Source organism: Trichogramma pretiosum, unplaced genomic scaffold (genome assembly GCF_000599845.2).
Source record: "Trichogramma pretiosum strain Unisexual culture from Peru unplaced genomic scaffold, Tpre_2.0 scaffold89, whole genome shotgun sequence".
NCBI lineage: Eukaryota > Metazoa > Arthropoda > Insecta > Hymenoptera > Trichogrammatidae > Trichogramma > Trichogramma pretiosum.
The window spans coordinates 401,038-422,573 of record NW_019641656.1 but is presented as its reverse complement, the minus strand read 5'-3'; the positions used below and the strand labels follow the sequence as shown (position 1 = coordinate 422,573).

General features: G+C 44.5%; 1 protein-coding gene across 1 annotated transcript in view; it reads right to left on the bottom strand.

Moving 5' to 3' along the window:
• The window catches only part of LOC106651760 (RNA pseudouridylate synthase domain-containing protein 2-like), a 99,024-nt gene that overhangs the window by 23,685 nt on the left and 53,803 nt on the right, over positions 1 to 21,536 (bottom strand). Inside the window, exon 3 of the mRNA XM_014370424.2 lies at positions 713 to 820. Coding sequence (XP_014225910.1) covers positions 713 to 820 — 108 coding nt within the window. The remainder of the gene's footprint in view (positions 1 to 712; positions 821 to 21,536) is intronic.

The window sequence follows — 21,536 nt, the reverse complement described above, 5'->3', positions numbered from 1 at the left end:
GAGAGAGAGAGAGAGAAGACGAAGAAACTCACGAGACGTGCACACTATGCGCTTATACATAGCATCATCAGCAGACATCGAGTCTAACAATAGCAATAGCGAACGAACGAGCGAACGTCGTCGCTCGCTCGCTCGCTCGACGTCGAAGGCCAAAAAACGAGATCGCGGTGTGCAGCAGCAGCACATGCAGCAATGGCAGTTCTGTCTCTGTCTCTCTCTCTCTTTCATCGATGTTACGCGACAACGCGACGTGTATATATACAGCAGCTCTCTCAAACTATTCGTCGAAATGAAATTATATTCGAGAGCAAATAATATAACAATGATAAAAAAAAGGACGAAGAAAAATTTCGACGCGGCTGTATTATACGTGCTTGCAGCTGCTACGAGGGTGTCCTCTTATTATACGAGAGCGTATGAAAGAAACTTTAAAAGTTTTAATAAAGAAAATAGTACGCGATAGAGAGCAGGCTATATACGGTATATAATATGATATCGAGCTTATAATTATAGCGAGAAAGAATTTCTATAATGAGCGAAATATTTCGCGCATTGAATTTCATCCTCTGGAGATTCCACTCTATACGTATAATCGAGAGAGAAAGAGAGCTTGCAGCTTCGCGGCTCGTACAATAACGCGAGGAATATATGTGTTGGTCAGTATGTGTGTCAAAAAGCTCGACGCTATTATGCACAATAAAATATATCTCACCTTTTTCAAATCCTTATTGGCCTCGATGTCCTCGCCCTTTCTTTTCTCGGGCAGCTTCGCGGCCTGGGCCGCCGTCACCGCTATCGTCGGCTTGAGCTCCACCTGTAACTGCAGAAAACGATAAAACTTTTAATCATCGCTGCGATATAATTATAATAATAATAATAATAACAACAATAATAATACGAGGCATTAAATTCCGTACGTTAAACACAATACATATTTATCGGATTCAAACAAATTCCTAATAATAACACTTTAAATCCTTTCGAAAGCTCTCCTCTTTCGGATCCCTGCTCCAGCAACTCCTCACAATCGCTAATGGTGGGCTTTATATGCTCGCATAGCGGTATATAACATACTATGCATCGCGAAAGCTCAGCGCGAGTCGAGCTTGCGCGCAAAAGTTTTCCCTTAAAGATATACAGGAGATATTTAGATATTTCTGGCCATTCTTGTATAAACCACTCATTTGCACTTGTAAAATCAGCTTCGGCTTGTTCACCATGTGGCTTGCGATACACAATATTTTCTCGGCCTCTCCAACGTGAGAGCCAACCGTCAGTGGCCTTGAAATTTTCTTTGCCTAATTTCTTTGACAAATCTTCAGCTTTTGCTTTAAGTAAATTTGGCAACAAATCATATTTTTTTAGTAGCTCCTTTTTTTCAAGGACACTTAAGCCTTTTCTATGAACTATAGCTGATGATTTTTTCATACTTGTATCACTAACACAATTAATTATTATGAGCATGTAATACCGACGGTGCTATGAGAAAGTACTGACAATGAAACTTGTATTTAATCGACAACAACATTGAATGTAAACATCGTCTTCAAACTAAATTTGATTCTATTAAGCGAAAAGTTTATTCACTTAAGCGGTGAATTTTACATGTATAAGGATACGGGAAAATCATTGTTAGGATTTTTGATTCATTTAACCGGCGTATTCTATTAAGCGCAATTCTCTTAAGCGGCGACCACTGTAATGCTTTCGTCGTATATCTATATACCGTGTATAAAATAGACGAATTAAAAGCCATTGCGCGCCGAAGAGAGTATACGTCAATTAGAACGAGAGAGAGAGAGAGAGAAAAAAGCCTTTAGCAGCAGCAGCAGCAGCAGCAGCTTTGCTGTAGTAGTAGTATAGCAGCTCGTTGAAATTAAAAACTATTATTGCGTTTCTTCCTCTCTCTCTCTCTGTATGTATATGTGTGTTTTCATCGGCATGTGCTCGTGCCGCCGCCGCTTATACACCAGCGTAGAAGTCAATATGCCGTTCGCGCGTGCAACAGCAGCAGCAGCCTATATAATTAAGAAACTTCGTATATCGCAACTCTAAACTTTCCGATCTGCTGCTGCTGCTGTGTTACAGTATAGTTGCAGCGTATACGTACATATATATATTGTACGAAGGCGCAACTTTTAAAAATAGGCATGGACTAATATACATATATGCAGAAGCAGCGGCAGCAGCAGCATATGTACTATGGTCGTGTGTGTGCATAGTAGCTCGCTCGCCGACAGACGTACCCACGCGTCAGTTGGCCAATGGCTCACTCGACTCGCCTCTCTCTCTTTACTATATACACTAGCTGCTGCTGCTGCACACACATATCGATAAAGACGGCGATATAGTCTGGGCGCGCGCGCGAGGGAAACAGCAATCGATACATCGTCCGCATTGGTTTCGAGCGCGATCGAGTAGCTAGAGCTAGCTCGAGGCCGCGCGCTGACGACGACGACGACGACGACGACGACGACGACGAGGAGAGCTTACAACAAACGTTTCGCTTACGCTCCGATATACAATATACTTAGCGCGACTCGCTTCGATGTTCGGAAGGATCCGATAGGGTTGAGTTGTTTATCACGTATAATATCCTCGAGAATCTCTCTGTATCACGTCTCTCTCTCTCTCTCTCTCAATTCTCGAAAGAGAAGCTCGAAAGCTCGGGTTCGCAATTCCGCTGCGGCTCCATAGATACGCACCAGTCGCGCGGCTGACAGATGTTATTGAAGGAATATATAGGGAGATACCCGCAAGCTCTGCACTTGTTCGCTCGACGTAGTACCTATATATATAACGACACGATGAAGTAAGTCGCCCCTGACAACTTGTAACTACTATACGACTACTCGACTGTGGTGTATTATATATAGACAGAGCAGCAGCAGCAGCAGCACAACTGTTAAAGCACGTGACCTTGCCTGCAATGCAGTGTCTTAAAACTTCGACTCGATATAACTGCCGCCGCTGCTTCTATATATACATGTATATTGAAATAAATCCCCGAGAGAGCATATAAGACGATCTCGGACGTCTATATAACGATGCTGACTTCTGAAGGAGATGGTTTCCATCGTACTAATAATACATCTATATGTAGGCTTGAATATATTGACGAACGAGTCGAGGCATACGGATTATGCACGGCATTATATACAGCGGGAGCAAATAACGCAAACGCGCGCATATGCAGCAGCAAACAGTAGTACGAGTCCTCCTCTCTCTCTCTCTCCTTATCCAATCCATGCGAAACCTTCTGTAATAAACGGACGTCATTACGCGCCTGTATATCCTCGCTAATTGCGATAACAGACTCTAATTAACGGCGTTGCCGCTGCTGCTTCTGAACACAAATACACACGTAGGTAGAGCAATGGTAGTGGTGGCGCACGACGACCTAAAGAGAGACAGCAGCAGCAGCGAGGGAGAGAAGCGTAATACTAATTTCGAGGCGCCCCCCGACACACAATGTGCGCTTGCAGCGCGTTTGTAACAGTACGATATGTGGCGGCGGTGGTACGTACTGTACGACGCCGCGGCGCGCAATGCGATGGAAATTTTCGCGAGCAAGGCCCATTGTGAGTTCTCCCGTACGTACGTTAACGTAGCACAACGCGCATATAACAACGATATACAGTGCGCGTACGTTTTATGAGCCGAAATCGTTACGATGTCTGCCCGCGTTATACGTATATTGATATATACGCGCGCATCGTATACATCAAAATAAACTCTCTCTCGCGCGCGCGCGAGGCTCCGCGAGGCTATAAAATAGATTGCGCGAATATAGCATGTATATAGCGTTATTTCTTTTCCTTTCTACCCTGTTTTTTTCATTTATATAAAAAAAAACTCATAAACGTCGCGGTTGCGCTAGTATAAAAAATAAAATTGACGACCGAAATTAATTGAACGCGAGCGTCAACGAGCTGCGTTCAATATGCATTTATATATGAGAGACTCGACGTTGAGAGCAGATATATATTTGATTTACATCCTATATAATCACCGTATATCGGATCTATGAGCTGTGTACGATAAATGTGTGCGTGACGTTATATCCACAAACATACACGCGTCGCTCAAGAGGACCCAGGGTTCGCCGCGGGCGACTTCGAAATATTTGTATACGATGTAGTGACGCGATATAATACCGATTGTTCCGTGCGGCCTAAAAACGATTCGGAGCATCTGTATTCATAAATAAATACTTATTAACAAAGTCATATTTATGCAAATATAATCCTGCGCCTCGAGTTCTCGAGCATCTTGCGCGCTCGCGTATATAAGCAGCTTTTCCTGCGACTCACGCTCTTATCTAAGAGTTCGCGCGCGCCCGCGTCGGGAGGAGGTGGCGAAGTAGGAGGAGGAGGAGGAGGAAGAGGTGGGAAAGGACGTGGGCGAAGAACAACAAAGGGAAAATACCCTCGGCGCTTTACCCTACGCTTATGCTGCAGGCAGGCAGCAGCAGTCTTACTGTCACTCTGAAAACATCGCAACGCCGCGGCGTTCTCGTTCTTTCTTTCTCTCTCTCTCTCTCAGACCCAGACTTTTACTGTTTTCATAATAATTCAGTCCATTCCTTTAGCCCAAAGCTCTTCTAGCTCTGCTATTGCTGCTTCTACGCCGAGTTACTCTTTTGCCTCTTTCTTTTTTCGTTGCTCCTTTTGCAGCACCGAAATTGAAAAAAGCTACTGTAGTACCCACTGCTACTGCTGTGCTGTTGCACGAGAGAATCTTTGAAAAATGATTCGGTATATATTCGCATTCTTCTGTCTTCTCTCTTTTCTGCTACGGCTCATCTCTTTTTCCGTCCGCGTGTTAAACTGCGAACGCGCCCTCGAGACGACGACGACAATATAAATATACGGCTCGTCGACTTAATTTTATATACATATTATTATTTTGTTTCGAAACGCGCGCGAAAGCTCAAGTATATACGTATGTATAACGCAACGACGACGACTACGACACGGGGCCATGAGCCGGTGTGACCGCCGACTACGTCGACGGACGGACGGGGACGGATTATTAGTTTTAACTGACGTTAAGCTTAATTGTTGGAGTAATGCCTGGGAGTCGCCCAGAAAGGGCTCTAAACCGAGGACGTCTACGAGCACGAGTCTGTGCGCAGCGACTAGAACCCGCAAGCTCTCTCTCTCTTCGCATGATGTATTTTCAAAGAGGAGATATATAGAGAGCCCAGGCCAACGTGTGAGCTGCTAGCGGACATTTTAGACACAACCGGCGGCTACTCTACCGTACGCAGCAGCAGCAGCAGCGAGAGGAATATATTATATTCGGTGCACGCTGCTGCTGCTGCAAGCTCTCTGTCTCGTATAAGCTGCGCGCATATTGTATTACGAGCTTTAATTGACGAAAAAAAATAACAGAGGAGACTTTTACTTTTTCATTTCGCAATTTGAGAGGGAGAGCTTTAGAAAGTGATACTGTAAAATGTGTAATTTCGTTTGTAGCGTATACCTAATGCACACACAACTGAGCGCTTATACGATATATTACAGGCCGTTACTCGAGCCCGCGCCGCTACCGCGACAATCGATTTAGCAGAAAAGCCGCAGCGTGAGAGAGAGAGAGAGAGACAGATGTTGCGTGAGATTGTCGCGAGTGTGAAAAAAGAGCGTGTGTACTCGTTGTTTTTTATTCGTCACCCAAACATACACCACCACCACCACTACTACTACTACTACTACTACTACTACTATTAGTACTAGTACTACTACGTGCGATCACGCGTTTACAGCTGCTGAACAAAAAACTAGCAGAGTCGAGAATTTGTGTTTTCTCGCGCACTCGGCAAACAGACGAGAGAGCGAGAGAATCACATTTTCAAGCCGACGAATTTCGATTATTAGCTACTAAGTGCGCTGCGAGAGAGCTTGCGCGCGAGCTTTTTTCAATCGCTAGGTAGAGGGAAAGAGCTCGTGATTCAACGCGTACCCATCTATAAAAGCTCTTGAAAAAAAAGTAAAAAAAAAAAAAAAAACACCACCACTAGCGTCGAGCGATTTTCATGAAAAGACTATACACGACGGCAGCAGCACACTCGACGTCGAGTTGCTGCTGCTGCTGCTGCTGCTGCTGTCCCGCGAGCTCATTCTTTTTCGCACTACGGAGCTTTGAACAAACGCTTTCAATTTGGCACTGCAAGCTCTCTGTCTCTCTCTCTCTCTCTCTCTCTCTCTCTTTCTCTCGCGTTAACTTTCGGCGCAGCGACGGTGGCGACGAAGGGAGGGAGGCAGGAGGAGGGCGGCGAATCTCATTGTACGTGTAAATGCGTAACACGCTTGGTGTACACGTGATTCGTACTCGAAAAAATAAACAACAGCGTCAAAGCGCGCACGCGACAACGATGAAATTTATCGGTTGTCATTGACAACAACAACGACGACAACGACGACAAAAAAAACACGAGTCAAGAGATAAACGCGAATCTCTCTCACGGCCGTTTAAACATCCGAGATACTACGCGTAATTGCGCGTAAGACAGTCGATGCCGTACGGAGGACCGCGAGGACGCGAATTCGAGGAGAGACGAGGGGAAAAAGGGGCAGGAAGTGGAAGAGGGCTCATGGCACGGAGGGGAAATATAAATCAGTATGCGGCGACACGCGTCGCGTATTATTTTCACTGGCTCTTTTCTCTGTCTCTCTCTCTCTCTCTCCTTCTCGTTTTTCCTATATATATTTAAAACGACAACCGAGAGAGAGAGAGAGGGATTGCACCGCAGGAATTTTTATCCGACAGCAGTGGCAGCAGCAGCCGTATGCCGTTTTCACGAGGTATTTTGCTGCTACTGTACACGCCCGCTTGCACACACATTTTTATTGGGTATCGAAAGCTATCGACGGCGGCAGCACTCGAATTTGCACGCAGAAGCAGCACAAACACATATATATTCTCTCTCTCTGTGCGTCTCGATGCACAGCGCCTAAAAGAGCTCGACTTTTGCTATATATAAGCTACGGTCGAGACTCGTAACTCGGAATTTAAACATCGAGTTATGATTTTTGCGCGTGTACGCAAGCACGCGGGGGCGCCAGTAATCGATAAACAATTTAAAGCTGCCGATATAACGTGTAATGCGTTAATCCATAACGCTCGGAGCGATCGATTGGCATGGGTGGGAAAAGAAAATATATGTGTATCCGTGCCACGATGTCGAAGGATGATAATATTGTACAGCAACCGGAGCAAGAATTGCCGACGATCCAAAAAAACAGAGTAATTGTCGCCCGCGTGCCCTCGAGAATTTCAGCCGTGGTTCGCAGTTTTCGCGCACGAATTTTTTTCCCTCGCCTCTTTTTACCCTCGAGGTCTCCGCGATAATGCATTTGTATATTATATGAGCATGATCGTAGCGTCATAAATAATATATATCGCTAGCCGGGTACTTATTATATATGCCAATATTTTAATTAGCCCCCGACTATCTCTCTCCGATGAAGATATCGAACGTGTGCGGGCTAATTATTTATTATAATAACAACAACAAAAACCTCGACCGAACGGAGAGCGAGAGCGAGTAAATGATAAAAGAGAAAAATCCATGTCAAGTATAATGGAGAGAAGCCACGATAGTTTCCTATTACCACCCGCGCGCGCCTCCCACATGTTTGTGTCTGTGTGTGTATGTGTGTGCATTATAAGCTCTAATAAATAGCCGCTCGCCATCCAGAAGATACACGAAAATCAAGACGCGAATGTATAGACGAGGCATTTTGCGCCGTATACACGTATATTCCTTCCTTCTTGCTCGCTCGCTTAGCGTCGTATGCATCCATTGAAGCTTTTGTATTCCTCGAAGCTCCATTGTAGTCCGGTACACAAACACATGGGCGCCCGATCCCAGGGCGGATATTTATGCATGTACTTTGTATCCTTCGCGGAATCGACGGCGGGGGCCGAATTTTATATATAATACATCTGCTGCAGTTGCCTTAACTGCATTGTTAATCATTATTTATCATTCAATTTTGTGTGTAACCCGCGTCTATGATACATTTATTATCCAAAAAGTATATAGAAGCCAACAATACGTCGAACGCGCCTATTTACATTATATAGCGCGCGGCTTATCTATTTCGTATCTCTATCGCCTGTGTTCTACAAACGCGTGTGGCAGCAGCAGGGCAGATTTTGCCAAACTACCGTTACAACGTTAACCTCTATATACGCACGCATCAAAGCTCGCGCGAGCGTGTAAAAATATCCTCTTATCGCGCGTGGAGCCAATTTATGTGCGTTGTCGCCTAGCAGGTAGATGCATTTATCGGCGCCCGGGTCGCAGTTTTAAAATTGTTTTCTACGCGGGACGCGCGCAATCTTTGCAGCAGTCGAGCTGTGCGAGCTGCGCGTCGACGTCCGTTTCGCGCGAGGATATCCTACACGCGGATACGATATAAATCGAATATCGCGCGAATAATAAAAAAATAATCGAATAACTTCGTATTTCCGCGTTGAATTTTCTCTATTTGAATTTTCGTCGTATCACACGTGCGGATATAATATGTATGAATAATCGCATTCGACAGAGTATTGCATCCGATTTCGCTCTTTTCAAACTTCGAGCGCGTACTGCACACACGCGCTCAAACGCGGCACGCGTGTTCATTCGATCAACGTTTGAATTCATTAAAATTATATATAACTTAAAAATCTTTACGGGGCGATTTCGTAATTAGCCAACTATTTATGTGTACTCGACGGGCTCGTCGTGCCGTGAAATATATTTACTTTATTATATAAAATTTCGTATATCCGGTGTATAAATGCTGTAGCCTGTAGCGCGGCGGGGGTCATCGGACTTTTTGTTGTCCTTTTGAGCTTGCGAAAGAGAGAGACGGAGCTGATATCGTCGCAAGCTATCTCTCTCTCTCTTGAAGCAGAAGAAAGTTTAAATTGAATGCTCGTATAACGACAAAGTTTCGATTGAAATATAAAGCAGTTAATACACACCACAAGCCCCCTTTTGTCTCTCACTCATTTTGCCTATACATATACATTTCAATATATATATGCTATATACAACATTGCCTCTATGAGAAAGATGAGTCGCTCTTCTCTCTCTCATTCAATGCTGTGCATATAGATATAAAGAGACCGTGGTGGCACACCCTTAGGCTTGATTGAAGCCTGCCACCGAGAAACTTCACGGTTACGAGCTTTTATCATCGAGCCAAGAGAGAGAGAGAGGCGGAATGAAATTACTTCGCCTGTGAATATACAGCTGAAATTAAAAAAAAAAAAGAAAGAAAAAGAAGAAGAAGACGAATCTCATCAATCATTTTCGTATCGCGCGTTCGACCCCGACGAGTTTTCATCGCTCTCCACTACTCTCGAGCTTTTATATATAACGTGCTGCGCTGACTGCACATAGTGTATGTCCACGCGCGAGTACTATATACGTAATCCAAGAGCGGCGAAGTTGTTTGCTTGTTTTGTTTTTAATGACTGTTCGCGGAGTTTAATTGGTCGTGAACGGCTCACCTACAAACAGCACACACACACACACGTGAATTTTCCTCCCTCTCGTCCTGGCCGAGAACAACGATTATTCGGATCTAGACCCCCAGCAGCAGCAGCAGCGTAACTAGTCGACGCGATGAGCAAAACACAAGCGAGAAAGAGAGAGAGAGAGAGAGAGAGAGAGAAACTTCCTGAAGTTTGACTTTACTTGGACCGCATATACAGTACATCATCGTGTATATGAATATTTACACTCGCGCACTTTGTTGACTCGCGTCGACACACACACAAAAGTTCCGCGCACGAAATGTATATTTCCTGGTATGGTCCGAGAAAACGAGAGACGATTTTTCCTCGACAATAATTATATAACGCGCACACAGAGTGGTCGAACACAATGTACGATCAGACGCGAGCGACGCGACGCGAGAGCTTTTCGCTCATAATTCATGTATACATGATTTTTGTGTCGAGCCGCAACACAATGGACGTGTACGCTTGAAAATAAAACAAAAATCAACGACAACAACGACAACGACAGTTTATATACGCGCGAAGATATATTCTTTCATTGTTTCTATTTACAAACGTCGCCGTCGTCGTCGTTGAGTCGAGTCGAGTCGTCCCTCGCGCGAGCGTTTGTGTTTTTTTCTTCGCACGGGGGTTATACTACTACTACTACGGTGGACTTGCGCGCGACAAACATTCCGCGCGCTCGACGCGCGGCTTTAGATTATTATTATCTTTTCTTTTCTATCTCCCTTTTTTTTTTCTACTCTTCGTCGTCGTCTGATGGAAAACGGCGCGACGAAAGTAGGTCGTTTCTCATCTTGGACGCGAATATCATTTCGGTGTATATACGTACAGATAGAGAGAAAAAGAAAGAAAAGAGAGAGAGAGAGGGATAGGAAGAAGGGTTGGGTGGCGGTGCAGCGAAAAATAAAAAACGTTTAGGCCTCCTCTCGGTTTTAGAGGTTTAGCGAGGAGAATGACGCGATTGTGTGGAAAAAAGTCGAGCTTGCGAGGGGGGAAGAAGGGGTTAAAAAGGAGAGAGAAAGAGAGGGATACCCTAGAGGCTCAAAACAGAGAAAAGCTGTACGGAGCGAGACAACGAAACGTCGCCGAAGCTTTTTCTCTCTCTCTCTGAAGTTTATACAGAAATGCGGACGAGAGAGAGAGAGAGAATGGAATCCCCCGCACACGTTCTCGCACTCACCCACGCTTACGGACACACACCTTAATAGTAGCGTACGCTCGTTCTACGTTTATTTTTATTATTATCATTTTTTTTAGTTTTTTTTTTGTTATAAGGAAAGAAAACTCGTCTGCGAGTGTATGCGTAGGTACGAAACGACGTTCTATGTGTGTGCGCCCGGCGCGAGGAATAATATAAGTTTTTGTTTGTTGCCAGAAACAGAGGGTGTGTGTGTGTGTGTGTGAGCGTCTACCTATGTGTATTTTTCGTCTACCTTCTCTCTGGGTTTTTCTTCTATATTTTACACAAGGGCCCAGTGTCTACAATTGCAAAAGTATGAAAACGTTATGCGCGTCATTGTTCGAGATTTTTGCAGCTTGAAAAAAGAGAGAATCCCTTTCGAATTCTTCCATACGTACAGCACCGCGTACCCGAAAAGTTTTCTGCAAAAATATATAATATCATAGAACGATGACAGCTTGCACCGAACCCACGTTTTCTTTCTTTTTTTTTTTTTTTTAGCAAAAGCTCGATCGGTCGGAATAAATCACCCCAAAGCTCGTCGACGTCGTCCTCGTCGTCCTCGTCATCGCCGATGTAATTGGATGAGAAAAACGAGACTCGAATGCCAGTTCAGCCGAGGCTCAAAAAAAAAAAAAGGAAATAAACGACGTATAAATCGATATCGAGCCCTTTTATATAATACCCAATACACCTAATTAAGAAAGTAAGTAAAATAAGAGAAAAAGAGAGAAAAAAAAAAATAAAGAGTGAGGGAAGATTTCACAAAGCAGCAAACAATTTGCTCTTCCACCTGACTCCTTGGTCTGCTCTCTTCGGGTATCGCGTAATTGAAGTTCTTTTTCTCTCTCTCTCTCTCAAAGTTTTTCCGCGTAATGGTAAAAAAGAAGTCGTCGTCGTCGTCGTCGCCGCCCGTAACTTTAAGTTTATACGTGTATGTATGTGTGTATGTACTTGCGCAATGTGTCCTTTAATTTGTCCGTCTCTCTTTCTACACTACTACTACTACTCGTCCGCTTCTTTGGCTCATGTACAATTCGCCTCGTTTGAGCGCCGTCGCCGCCGACGCCTGATGAAGTTATACCGCTGTACGATAATTTAGCCCGTTTGAAGAAATGCGCAACGTCTCGTCGCTTCGTCCTTAATTCAGAGTCCACCCCCCGGCCTAGCCTTTTTCTTTTTGCTCCGCGGACAATTGGATTTGGTGCCAACTTCGCTGCGCATTAATTTTTCACGTATACATAAGTTAGGTATATAAAGCACTTCCGAGTACTGTGTGTGTGTGCGTGCGCGTGTCGTGTAACACTGAAAAATCTCTCTCTCTCTCTCTCTCTCTCTCACCGTGTATAAATATAACCATCGATTTTTTTTTCGCTACCATCCCTCGTACGGATTAAAACTCTCTTCGATGAGAGTGCTGTATATATAGGAAAAAGAGGCTTACGTTCGGTCGGTGCTACTATATACATAAAGTGCGCGTATAGTGCAGCCCGAGTATCAAAGAAACATCTCTTTCGAGAGTACACACTTTTTCGAGTGCACTATAGGCAGCAGCAGCGGCATCAATCGGGGCAAAAATACACTAAATAAAATAAACAAATCTGGCAAGCGAATGGATTGTTAGTACCTCTCTCGTGACTCGCTCGCTCTCTCTCTCTTTGCTCTAGGAAACACACGAAAAATATGGGGCTCGAGGATATACCCCCGATCCTCTCTCTTCAACAATGGACGGCTTTTGTTTGTGCTCGGCGTACATAACGGCAACGGCAAGAGGGCTTAAAATATGCCCAGAATTTTTACGGCGTCGTTGTGCATATATAGGTTTTGCGATATTTACGAGATCAATCTACGGCTGGGGCTCATCGTTAAAATTTTCGCCGATTTTATATGCGTCGCGTGTGTATGTATCTGTGTACCTTATTAAAAGCGAGGCGAATAAGTGGATTATACGCACTGCATTACGAGCGCAAACTCCATCAGAGGCGTTAAAACTTGAGATGGCTTTTTAATCTCTTTATATGCGCCGTACATACACACGTATACACGATGTCGAGTGGTGAAGGTGGGGTTTTTTGGGTCGGTGTAAAAAAAAAAGAGCTCACGGAGAGGGATTTCGACGCGGAAGTGTCATTGATACAGCAGCAGCAGCCCCCGAGTAGAAAAGCGAGCCGGGCTAATAAAGAGCTGCAGTTTACTCGCACACACGAGGTTTTTATGCTGTATACGTACGCTCTACGATAGTAATACTACTACTACTACTACTAAAACGTCGAGCTTCATTTTTATTCCGAGCGTTCTGAACTATCTCCCCCCTTTATTTTAGCAGCAGCAGAAGGTACAACAACGACAACGGCAAAAAAAGTTTGTTTACGTCGCATAAACATTTTCTTTTTCATTTTTTTTACGAGGGAGCGAGCGTTGCTCTCACGTTCGAAACGAAGAAAAATGACACGCGACGCGTCACCAACAGCAGCAGCACTATACAATGTATCTATAACCCGCACATTGACTCGTACTACTTGATTCTGCCGCTTTACATCGGCCTGCAGCGCACAGCGCAACACAGCGGACTTGTCAAATTTTCTGGATCGAAGCGATCGCTCAATTACCGAAGTATAAGCCTCCACGGCGCGCATAATCGATAAACAGATTAGGAGCCGCGTCGTGTAGCCGGAGTAAATTGAACCCGTGGCAGACAGGCGCAAGGCGATATAGTGTGTATATAATGGTGTAGTAGCAGTGGTAGTGCACAGCCTCATTGGAGATGCATCGAAGTACAGCTACGACGATTGTTTATCGAGTAAACAGACTCGACCCTCCACGCGACGATGTTAAGCTTACGGGGAGGGGGGCAGGTACATTCTCCCCCTGGGTCATCATCGGTTCGAGGTATTTTAGAGAAGCTTAGCGGTATTAAATTGATACCTTTTATCGAGTTTTGCTCTCTTTATAACGAGACCAATCGATAATAATAATACTACGCCGAGACAAGACGAGAGACACGGTCGGAGCGTCATCGTTATAAAATTTTTTCTTTAAACGAACGAAATCCCATACCTCGAAATAAAAACAAAGTAATGATGCAAACAAAACAAACGCGCGCTAAGGATAAATAAAAATGCAAAGACAGAGAGAGAGAGAGATAGTTTAACCTTGAATAATATACACACAATTCGGGCCCACGTTGCTGCTGCTGCTCACCTTGACGACGATGAATAAAAAAAAAAAAAAAGAATCGCGTCTCGTGCGTTACGCATTATATACACACACTCACAGACGCTAAACGAACCTTGAAAAGAGAACGTCGAGAGAGGAGCTCTACTCGCGGCGCTATATGCATACAAAAATATGCTAAGCAGAGACGCGCGCGCGCGCGGATCATCGTCGATAATATCGTACGTAAATGTGCGCGCGGTAAAAGACTCTCGACGCTCGAACTCGCTCGCTCTATCTATATCGGCGCATATGTGTGTTAACGTATCTCTAGGTACATATACGTATAAACTCGCATCTTCAACGATGTCGACGACGACGACGTAAGGGAAGAGAGAGAGAGAGAGAGAGAGTAACATTATTATACAGAAGCGCGGGCATATCAAAGGGAGAAGTGAGAGAGAGAGAGAGAGAGGGTTACACTGCTCTGCACTACTACTATCTATATAACTGCGCCCCTTCGACAAACAATTCTCGAGTGTGCATCTCTCTCTCACTCACTCACGAACGGCCCGATTAAATTACATCCACGAAATGTTGTTCCGCACATGTATGTATGCATCTCTATATATGCGTACATACATATATACACACACACGAACGCAGCAACAGCAGAGCAACAGTCGAAGGAGAGGAGAGGCCATATTGCGCGGTTTAATTAAATTGCCGACGTTGAGCCGTATACACCTTTGTTGCGTCGAGGCGTTCGTATTAATATATATATCTACGCGAGCAATGTATATATCCCGGGTATTAATGTATTTATTGCATCAACGCTCCGAGACACATTACAACAATAAACAAAATAATAATAAGAAAATACAACAATGACGGACACGGCGGTGGCCTCTGTACAAACACGTTTTCTTACTTATATGCATATTACCGCTACGCGCTCCAAGAGATTTCCTTCTTTTGATTATGTATGCGCACGCGAAAAATCCCTTCTTTCTTCCCTTCTTACTCTCTCTTGTCGTCGTCGTCGTCGTCACCGAGGTTCATGTGTGAATTATAACGAGAAGAGAGCCCCGTCGTACGTTATATACATCTCGAGCTTGAAAATTTTTTTCTTTTCTTTATAATATATAACGCGCGTAATGCGCGACACACGCGATCTAGGCGCGTGCAAAAAAAAAACAATAGAGAGAGAGAAGCAATTTAAAGCTCGCTTTAATGTGTCTTGTGTACAGCGGGTCTTTGTTTTTCCCGCGCGCGCGCGCGTCTCGAGGCGCGGGTGTATATGAATTATAATAAGGCGACGAAAATTGTCTTTTGTTTTTCGCTCTCTCGTAAGAAGATCCCAGTGCATTGGCCTCGTGCATACTCGATGAAAGTTCTCGGAGTGATCGGTATTTCGATGTATACTCCTTTTTCTTCTTCTTTTTTTTCAAACAAGGCAGCGTCATGACGTTTGCGTATTGTTTTGAAAAAAAACGAAAAATTTACCGAGATCCGATCCAAGATCGCGGCGCTTGTTTACTCGGATTTTCATATATGATATTATTATCATGCGCTCGCGCACGCGCCTAAAAAGCTTTTAACGCACTTACAACAACGATAGCGGGTTATCGATATATAATGCTGCACAACGCACGAGCCGCGCGCACTAATGTATCGCAAACACGCTGCAGCGCTATAATAAATATTTGCTCGCGTTCGTCAGTGTTGTTGTTGTTGTTGCTGTTTCAATTTGATTTTTTTTTCTTCGTCCGTTGTCGTCCTTGCTTATACACACACACACGCATACAGACAGCTCTCGCGATACATCGCGTCGTGTAAAATAAAATCGCGCTTAAAAAGCTTCCAGGTAAGGAGAGACTAGGCGAAGAATAATCCCTGGCAATTCTTTTTTTTGTGTTTCCTGCGCAACCTCTTGGCCGCCGCCGCCGCCGCCGACACTACGTTCACTTTTAATGACGGATCAAAGGATCAAAGCCATTGCGAGTCGAGTGTATACGTATACGTATGTACTACTCTGTCTCTCTCTCTCTCTCTTTCTCGTGTGGCGCATCCAGGCGCAGTCGTTTGCAAAGCGGAAAAGCTTTGAAGAGGAGGGATTTACGTTACATTACGGACGACTGGCTCGTGAGAATGAATATTACGCCGTCCTCCATCCTCTCTATATATACATGTATGTGTGTGTACACAGCAGTGGTATATATCCTCGACACATAGAGCGCACACATTATGCACAAAGTGTGTATATTAAGCAGCAGTAGCGGCACTGGACATCAATGCGCTGGTGCGCGAATTCAACCTCCAAAAATTTTCCGCAAAGCTTCTCCGTATATACGAAATGTTTTACGTTTAAAAGCCCTTCGGAGAGTGTCAAGGTTATATAATGTACGGTGAGGTTATAAAAAAAAATAAATAAACTACAACGCGAAAAAAACCATTGCCAGGCAGTAAAGAGCAGAGACGAGAGAGAGAGAGAGGAAAAGTACGTATCAGTATGCGTAAGATCAAAGGCGACAGGAGTGAGAGAGAGAAAGGGAAGGGATCAAAAGCTGTTTAATACACTACTTCAGAACCGCCGAGAGTGACGCTCTGTGTATACACATACCGTATATACGTGTGTGTATACACGCGATATCGCTGGCACACGTATATAATACATATAATATAAACCGTATAGCAAAACGACATATACAGCGTCGTCGTAGTCGGGCAGCAGCGCACAGCTTCTATTAGGATATTTTTATAGCGAAAAAATCGAGTTTCCTCCTCCTCCTCCCTCATCCCCGAGCTTTCGAGCTCGCTTCCTTTTTTTCTTCCTCTTCTTCTTCTTTCATCGCGTCGGAAACATGTGCACGACATATTTATAAATATGATCGTCGAGTCGCCCCCGCCTTCGTATACACAGAAATATATCGCGTGCATCGCAGCAGCGCACGATCTCGCCGTGTATGTAACTACGGTAAATGTATATAAAAACGGAAAATAATGTTAATCTTTCTCGCAAAAATTCATTTACACAATTTTTCGTGAGATCCGAATGAAAAAATGTGTATATAATGCGCAACTGGTGCAAAGCAGCAGCAGCTTTCAAACGGAATTTTTCATATCTACACGGGCATATAATATAAAGCGCGCGCCTTAATGCTTATTATGTAGATGAATTTTCGCGTGTGTGCGTGAGTGTAAGTCTGAAAAAATTTGTACACCGACCGGCTTTCTCTCTCTATCTCTCTCTTTCAACCTCTAATCCTTTTTTCAATTTCACGTTGCGACGAAAAAACCAAGCAGCAGAAGCAGCGGTAGGGATTATGCAGTTCAGAAGCAGACGCTGCTGCTACTACTGCTTCCCGCTCGCGCGTCCTGTACGGCATTATAAACGCCGCTGCTGCTGCGTATATAGTACTTATACACATAAAGCGAGGGAAAATGGATTTTTAACAGCGATATAAATTCTTTTAGCCGACGCGATAATAGGGTATATAGAGCGAGGAGGTGGCGGCGGTGGAAAAGGCTACTTCACGTGAAAAATATTTTTCACTTCGAGCTCGGCTTATAGAGGTAGGTCTGCTGCAGCGTGCACAAAGAGGCGGCGATTTTCTCACTTCTACCACTGTTGCTGCAAAGCCGCGCATTAGCCCCCGCGCGTTTTTATGTCTTGTTTCTCGTAATATTGAAAAACACATGTATTACAAGCGGAGTGAGAGAGGGAGAGTACAATAGAGGATATTGCGCCCCGCATTTTCCGGGGACCTCTGAAAATCGTGGCCGAAGTCCAGGCACTGAATTTAATTGACACGAGAACGCGCAAAAAAGAAGAAAATGTGAAAAAGAAAGGAAGGAAAGGCTAGGCTAGGTAAAATAAGAAGCAGAAGAAGAAGAAGAAAAAGGAAGAGACGCGCCCACGAGTGAACGTGCGTGTGTATACGTGTGCAATAGAAAGTAACGCCCTGAGGGGGGGTAAAGAGACCCATATATACGTACGACGTCGTCGATGCATTCTTACTCCTGCAGAGCACTACTCGTGTACACATGTGTGTGTATGTCTGTGTGTGTGTGTATGAACGGTAGTGTGTATGTATGGGTGCTACATCCGTCGCTCGTGCAACGATGACGACGACGACGACGATGTCTACAAAACGGGTCGATACCACCCAGCAGCAGAGGCGGCGTCGGCGTCGGCAGTGCGGTGGCATTTCCAGTGCTCCCTGTTGCACACGCAGCGCACAGCGCAGGGCGAAGAAACTTTCAGATGCATTGTCGGCGTTCGTTCCACTTTTCTCTCTCTCTCTCTCTCACCCTTTCCACGCGACGCGGTGCACTTACACCCACACATACATATACATAACCACGCGCGATAGCGAGAAAGCTCTCTCTCTCTCTCTCTCTCGTTCTGAGAGAAAGAGACGTGAGCTTGACTTATGGTATGTAGCGGGTAGGTGGGTGTGCGTTACAGCGAGAGAAGGAGAAATGTCTTTCACACACGTACGATATACACGTGCTAATGTAATAACGCGTGACTTTTGATTCCCGATTTCCACGTTTATTTCGTGCCGCCGCGGTGGTGGTGTGTTATCGTTCTTGTTCTTCTTCTTCTTCTTGTTGCTGTATTATACGTACACGGGCCGCGAAGAAGCTTCCATACGTATAAACGTACGATATATATGCCCCGACGATCCTTTTAGACAGCTGCGCGCCGAGGAGCAGGAGGAGGAGCTTTCCGAACGATAATGGAATTTCGCAGTTATCCGAGGCCTATCTGCTGCGCTGGCATACACACACACATACACAACACGAGCGCAGCACTGCTTTTATCGTATATGATTGTTTATCGATTGCATCGTCGTCGTGCGGCGCGGGGGGGAGCAAACACATACCACATATACCTTGTATTAGATTTAACGCGCGCCGCGGAGCTTCCTTCTTTTTCGAGTACTAAACCGTATAACACGTGTTACGCGGATATAATATGTAATGCATATACACGATCGAAGTCTGCGCTGCCACGCGATCGCTGTTGGATCACGACGATGTGCGATGATGACGATGATCATCGAAGTATATAACCCCAACCGAGGCTCAAAGTTGGAATTTTCCGTGTATGTTATATACTCACGCGTATGATAAACGTCGTATATAAACGAGTTTACGTTCGAGGCGAAGAGAAAAAAAAAGTGACGCTCGACATACCTGCGAACAGATGAAATAAAAGAGCAACGTTACTGATATGTATCGATAACAATAGTAATTAAAATATGATAATGTGTCGATATATATGAAAGTTGATATCTTAAAAAAAATGCAGCCACGTATTATTATTTATCATGTTTTCTCCATTCATCTCTTCTCCTTGCTTCGACGTGTATTATACATTTTTCAATCGCGATACATATATAATACGCGAATGAAAAGTTTCCGTACCGATGGATTTGCGCCTTATTTTTTTACGATATCTTGTATTTTATGTGCGTGTGCAGAGCAGCGTGAACAGCTGCTGCTGCTGCTGCCTATACATAGCCAAGTAAGCGATATATATTCGAGAAAAAGAAGAAATCCTTCAGACAAAGGCTCGCGCGCGCGCGGCTAAGAGGGGCTTGACACAGAAAATCAAAATGACTGTATATATATTTTCGAGCGAAAAATCGGCACAGATCCATACGGCAACGGTATATAATATTTTCGTTTGAAAAAATTTAACCCACTGCGCCATATATACACGCGATAAATAAGGTTTACGCAGTTTGTTAACTGTACGTATACACTGCCTGAGTCAAACTTTTTCCCAACGCGCGACTAATCTCACGCGCGCGAGGAAGAAGTTAGATTTTCTCTACGAGGCAACGAATACATTTCGTGTCAAAGGTATACTGCCACTCTCCCTCTGTACTTACTACTACACCGCTACTACCATCTCGTATCTTTCTCTCGCGAGCAGCTGCAGCAGCAGCAGCAGCAAACTAGTTTTGTGTTTGACTTCGCCGTGCCCGCGCGCGGAAGTGCCTAAGTCTACTTATAAAACATAAACGGGCGCGTGCAGCAGCGGTGCCAGTGCACGTAGTCGTAGCTTCGTGGCAGTAGTGTTAGTAGTTGAAGAAAATCATGAGTGCGTAATACGATGTATATATCGCTGCTGCTATACGAAAACTCGTTTCTTTAGGCACTGCGTGTTTTTTTTATTTTCCTTGCGCGCGACCACACGTGAAATATACGAAGGCGCATATATTACAAGCGCGTTGACAATGCGACAAAACTAAAGTGTTTATCTCGTGGATTCATACTCTTCTCTCTCTCACTTCGTGTATGTAAACGCGGCGCGATATGAACTGGCAGAAGAGAAAGAGAGAGAAACTGCACAGCGCGAAACTCTCGTGACGCGTTATTACGTTATAATACCGAGACGGAGCGGAGATACACATACACACACGTATAGCTACTATTGAAATTGCGCTTTCATATGAAATTCTCTAGCCTTCCAAGATGGGAAAGTGTGTTACATCGAGCATGTATGTATATAAACAAAAGCTATATACAACGACACACACACACGCATGCAGCTACTACAATGACTTATCGCGATCTGCATATAGATACGATATGTGCGCGCGAGCTTGCAAGCTCGCGCACGGGCAAGAGGTTTTTTTTACGACGCAAAATATCAAAAGAGCTGGAAAATCAAATTGTTTTTTTTTGCCTCCACCTTCTACTACCTTTCAGAATGCACTTCTGCGTTGAGGTTACGCGGGTAAAAATAAAAATAAAAAAAAGGGAAAGAAACTTGCATACGCGCGTAAAAGCTGCGGGCAGCAGCAGCGGGTATGGAGAAGAGAAACGATGTAAATAAAGATACGGAGCTCCAGCTCGCACAAGCGTGCGCGCACATGCGAGCTTGCGGGCTGTTGCGGGTATATATTGCGCCGCGCCGCGTTGTAAGAACTCGAGAATCGTAAAGTCGTCGTTGTATCGATATACGTATGTATATAAACGTATGGTATATAAAGCCTCGCCGAAAACCATTCACCTGACCCGTTTTATCGACACTTTCGTCCTTTTTTCTCTCTCTCTCTCTCTCTCGTTTTCCCGGGTTTTAAATTGCACGCTTATTATTAAAAAAAAAGAGAGGAGGTAGGAAAAAAATGTTCGCTCGGAAGTAATGATTAGTGCCTCTTGAGCCACTCGTTCATGGCTCATTTCACCCGGTAGTTTTCTACAAAAAAAAAAAAAAAAAGTAACGAGAGAGAGAGAGAGAGAAGATAACGCGCCTCTAGTACGGCAGCAGTAGCAGCAGTAACAGCAACAGCAACGTCAGCTAGGATTTAATTTTTACGTTTAAAGTACTTTTGACGCGATGTACACACTCCCGAAGCGCGTACTTATAAAAACTTTGCGTTTGTATATATCGCGTTCAAGCTCTCTCTCGCTCATGCGGACAATACACTAAGCGTCGGTATATATTATACGTGTACATTATAGGAGGAAAAAGCTTTGGCCTCTCTCCACACACCTGATAGTTGCGTTGCGCAATGGTGTAGTCGCAGTGCGAGCTTTATATTCCGCGTCTAACGTCTCTCGCTGTGCAAGCTCGGCCCCCTTTTTACGCGTATCACGAGCGCGCGCGAGAGTTTTCATATACGTATTTTTGCCTCGTCGCCTATTAGAGGCG